This window comes from Lactuca serriola, chromosome 2 (genome assembly GCF_051521515.1).
Source record: "Lactuca serriola cultivar US96UC23 chromosome 2, Lser_US96UC23_V15, whole genome shotgun sequence".
Taxonomy (NCBI): domain Eukaryota; kingdom Viridiplantae; phylum Streptophyta; class Magnoliopsida; order Asterales; family Asteraceae; genus Lactuca; species Lactuca serriola.
In genome coordinates, this window is record NC_136409.1 from 216,383,285 (window position 1) to 216,387,364 (window position 4,080).

The 4,080-nt window shown below is 35.1% G+C and overlaps 1 protein-coding gene across 1 annotated transcript; it reads right to left on the reverse strand.

Moving 5' to 3' along the window:
- Positions 1-755: 755 nt before the first annotated feature.
- On the reverse strand, positions 756-2,822 carry CER10 (3-oxo-5-alpha-steroid 4-dehydrogenase family protein). Its single transcript, XM_079026877.1, has 4 exons — positions 2,399-2,822; positions 2,267-2,306; positions 1,205-1,968; positions 756-1,085 (listed from the first exon to the last, which is right to left on the reverse strand). The coding sequence occupies exons 1-4, from the start codon at positions 2,465-2,467 to the stop codon at positions 1,017-1,019; spliced, it is 942 nt and encodes a 313-aa protein (XP_078883003.1). The 5' UTR covers positions 2,468-2,822; the 3' UTR covers positions 756-1,016.
- Positions 2,823-4,080: the final 1,258 nt, after the last annotated feature.

Sequence of the window (4,080 nt, forward strand, 5' to 3'; positions counted from 1 at the left end):
CCAATTTTTTTTTTACAAAACTCTAAATTATTTCCAATTAATTTTTTTTCTTTGTAGAAAACTTTAAATTATTTCTAGCCCCGCATGGCTCTTTCCTAATTTGATATGATATCAAACTAGTGTATATACCGAAAGGCCACACGGCCCACAACTTTAGTTCATACTGTTATACTTTTTAGAGTTCATTTGTTATTTTATCAATTGTTATCATTTATAAAATATAATTTGTTTATATTTTTGTATTATAAAATTATTCATTGTCAGATCAATTATTATATTAAATTAATTACAAAATATATTGATTGTATTTGATAATGTATGTTTTTCAATCACCATAAAAATTGTTCTAATATTCTAGGTAAACATAATTCATCTTCATTATTTATCCTTTTTATAACAAAATATTGCAAAATTTCAGAAGAAAAATGTTTGAATGAAATTTTTTGAGCAGTCTTATTTTAATATATAGTATAGATAACGTATCTTACTTACCCTTACATTCATTGCAACAAAACTTACAATCAATCGAAACAAAACTAAACACGCGATCGTTTAACATGCCATTCATCAAAACCATTTTATAAATAAAGAATTAAACTTAACGTGGTTGGATTTCAAAAATAAAATAATAAAAAAAATTGTGTTCTATTTTGTTGTTTCCTTAATTCCTTTTGCAATGTGAGTGGCCCTTGTATCCTACTATTCTCCAACAACTATTAAAGCATCAATAACCATATCTCTATTTAGCCAACAGATGAAAAAAAATAAACCCAGACATACCTCTATTCAAGATGTCATAAATTTGGGAAAGATCCAGAGATTTAACAAAAAGAAAAACTCAAAACTAGCAATACAAATAAGCCATCTGATAAGAGTTGTGGCAAGTATATGATTCAGAACTCAACATGTAAAACTTTTAGGACTAAAACGAACTCATAACATCACCAAATCCATCTGATAATCCAAAACCAATGAAAATGAGACACATCACATTCACATGCCACCTGTAGTTTCGCTCACAGGAATGGAGGCAATATCACCCATCTGCGAGGATACTTAGGGCGTCCTTCCTTCCCATCAAATAACTGTCAACAAAAAAAACATAGTATCAGAGCAACAACTAGATAGATTTAAATTTTGTTTCTTTTTTTTTTTAAATAAATTAATACAAAAAGAACAACTTAAAAAGGCGAAGAAAAATTACCCTTCTGAGACGACGATGTTTAGCCAAGGCCCAATTAGTCATAATGGAAGCAGCAACAATCAAAAAGACATAACCCGCAACAGTCTGTGTAGCAACATTAAACCCTAACCACTGATAAATCTCGGTTGTGTAATTCGCACATGTCACAATATTAAACAAAAAGCCACGTGGGATCTGATACCCTCCATTCCCACTCGGGCTACGAAGATTCCTCAAGATGACATGGCAATACAAATTTGAAATCTGCATAATCAACCCAAACCCTAACCCAATCTTCACTTGAAGATCATTTACAGGTGTGTAAAGCGGGTGATTAACATAATAAGCAATGTAACACCCGAAAGACCAGTAATAAGCACAGTTCCTGAACACATTTGAAAGAGGTGAAGTCGCATGACTGAATCGATGTATAAAGAAGGTCTCCATGATACGTTTGAAATAGTGGAAGCACCAATAGTACATTGCTATTGTTTGAACAGGGTGGATCACACGTTTTTCGAGTTTGTACCCGAAGTACTGGTATACCGGGAGGTAGTAGAAGAGGGGGTAGAGGATGAGTGGGCCCAGATACTCGAAGAAGAAGAGAGTTCGGTATGAGACTTGTGGGCCCAAGTCCTTGAAGACTACAGTTATGGTGTCGGAATTGGGGTTTCCAGTGGTGTACTCTTTGAGACTTTTTTTGTATTGGAGGACAACCGGCTTTTCTTTGGACCCTGGCTGGAGGGGTAGGGTCAGGCGTTGTCTTGAAGGGTAGTATTTCTTGACTGTTGATATAAGATTTGTCATTTGTGTGAGATCAAAGTATGATGCTATGTTAAACAAATGAATGGAAGTCTAAAACCAAATTGTCTGAATCGTATGCCCTAATTCTCTCTGTTTCTGCGCCTAAACTATTAAATTCATTTAGTTTTTGTAATTTCAAAACTGAAGTTATTTGGATCGATTTGAATCTGATAGGTGGAAGTAGTTTCCAATCAAAAGGAAGGATATAGTTCGTAGAAATTACGAATAGATACATAATACTTATATTAAAACAACGATTTATTTACAAAGGACACTTACTTCGCTTATGAATTGCCTCCTGCAAATCAGCCACGGTAGCCTGGCAGAACCCAAAAACTAGTCACAACCACGAAACCCCCAAAAATATATTTAGAATCACACAGACGGAAATTGAAATGAAATTAAACTTACAGAGCTATCAAGGACGAGGCCACCATCGATTAACTCTCTTCCGCTCCGAGTGGTGACGAGCACCTTCATCTTTCCGGTGATAAGATTAGGAACCAGAAGCTGCAAGCTACTTGGAGTGACGCACTTTTATGGGGAAACGGAGAAAACAATGCGAAGTAGGAGATTCTGAGATCTGGGAAAATGAGATTCGAAGAAATGTGCGGATGGTTAGAAGGATTTATGGGTAAGGAAACTAACGACTTAATGAGGTCCCACAGTATAGATCATGAATTAAGTAAGTCCTGCAAATGTGATTTGAATTTTGATGAAATTAAAGGCGTGTAGTTGGGGTAGATGAGCAGCGGCTAGGTTCTCCTAAATGAGGAGGGTAGGATGAAAGGGTGATCTACCTAAATCTGATCGCCATTGAAGGACGATGCACGTGGCAGTAGTTGTACCTAGGGTTATTGTTTTATCTTATTTCCGTTTTCCAACCATTTGGGTTTGTTTGTCTGAACGTTCGTTCTTTTTAACCTTTTTTCTTTCCTTTTTATAATCCACGTGCTATTCGAGTTTGTTCAACCGGTTTATGTTGTGAAATCACTTAAAAATGAGTTTTGCACATGTTATGAAGATAATTCATCATTATGGTTTTCTTTTCTTGTATGATTAAAATAGCCGAATTAAGAAGAGTATAATAAATTGATATGCTAAACAAAGTTTGAAGTTAAACAAGAAATTTCATAATTACTTGTCGTTGTCGTATTATCGGTTGTTTCGTGACATTCTTGATAGCTCCATTAAAAACAACATATTAATCGTTTAATATTACAAATGTTTGGTAATATTAAGTTTGACTTGTGACTTGTGACCGGCCTATCCATTTTTGAACCTTTATGAAAATATGGTGTTGCATACCAGGCCTTGAAATACCTGTCTTTCGTACCTATGTATCACTTCAAAAGATATAAAATGATAAGAGACGAGTAGGAGGAATAGAGCATTGAGTTACTTTAAATTGAACAATGCTATTTAGCAAAACATGGTTGATGAATGTTATAGGGCTTGTTGAGATGATTTTTGTGAATATAAAGATCGTCAAAAACAGAATTTGTATGAAAAAGTTATGACCGTTTGAAGTTTAGATGAAAGTGCGTTGCTATTTTGGGAAAGTCAACGGAAGTCAAAGTTGATATTGACATATTTATACACCTTGTGGTAGTTACAAGTATCACGCATTGGGGTAGTTACAAGGATCACACCTTACGGTAGTTTTCGCACGCTTTATCGACGTCGGAAGGTAGTAAATTAGGCAAGTTTGTCACCCGAATACCGTTGGGTTGGAGCTAGCAACCACGAGTGGGGTTGTCAACCCGTATATATCTATAGTCCACCGTAAAACCGTTTGGGTTATACGCAACAACCATGGATGGGGCGTTAACCCACATAGATCCATACATAACTTCCTCGCTCACACGGGATTAACGGTTACAAGTAAAAGGACTCACACTAAGATCCCTAATCATAGATGATTAATACAATAGCTCATGTAAACTTTGACGACGTTCTATAGTTCTAACAACAAAAGCATTTTTGTGTCTAAAACCCTAAGTTACTAAACTATGCTTTTAAACATTACTCCTAACTTCATAACATTTAAGCGGTATAACAGCTATAACTTGAGGTAAAACCAGGTTTTATCT

Excerpts from the sequence above, each read along its gene's own strand:
- CER10 (XM_079026877.1), bottom strand. The coding sequence starts at position 2,467 with ATGAAGGTGCTCGTCACCACTCGGAGCGGAAGAGAGTTAATCGATGGT. Across the intron at positions 2,307-2,398 it reads GCCTCGTCCTTGATAGCTCT|GCTACCGTGGCTGATTTGCA; the intron begins GTAAGTTTAATT and ends GGGTTCTGCCAG. Across the intron at positions 1,969-2,266 it reads GGAGGCAATTCATAAGCGAA|TCAAGAAATACTACCCTTCA; the intron begins GTAAGTGTCCTT and ends TTATATCAACAG.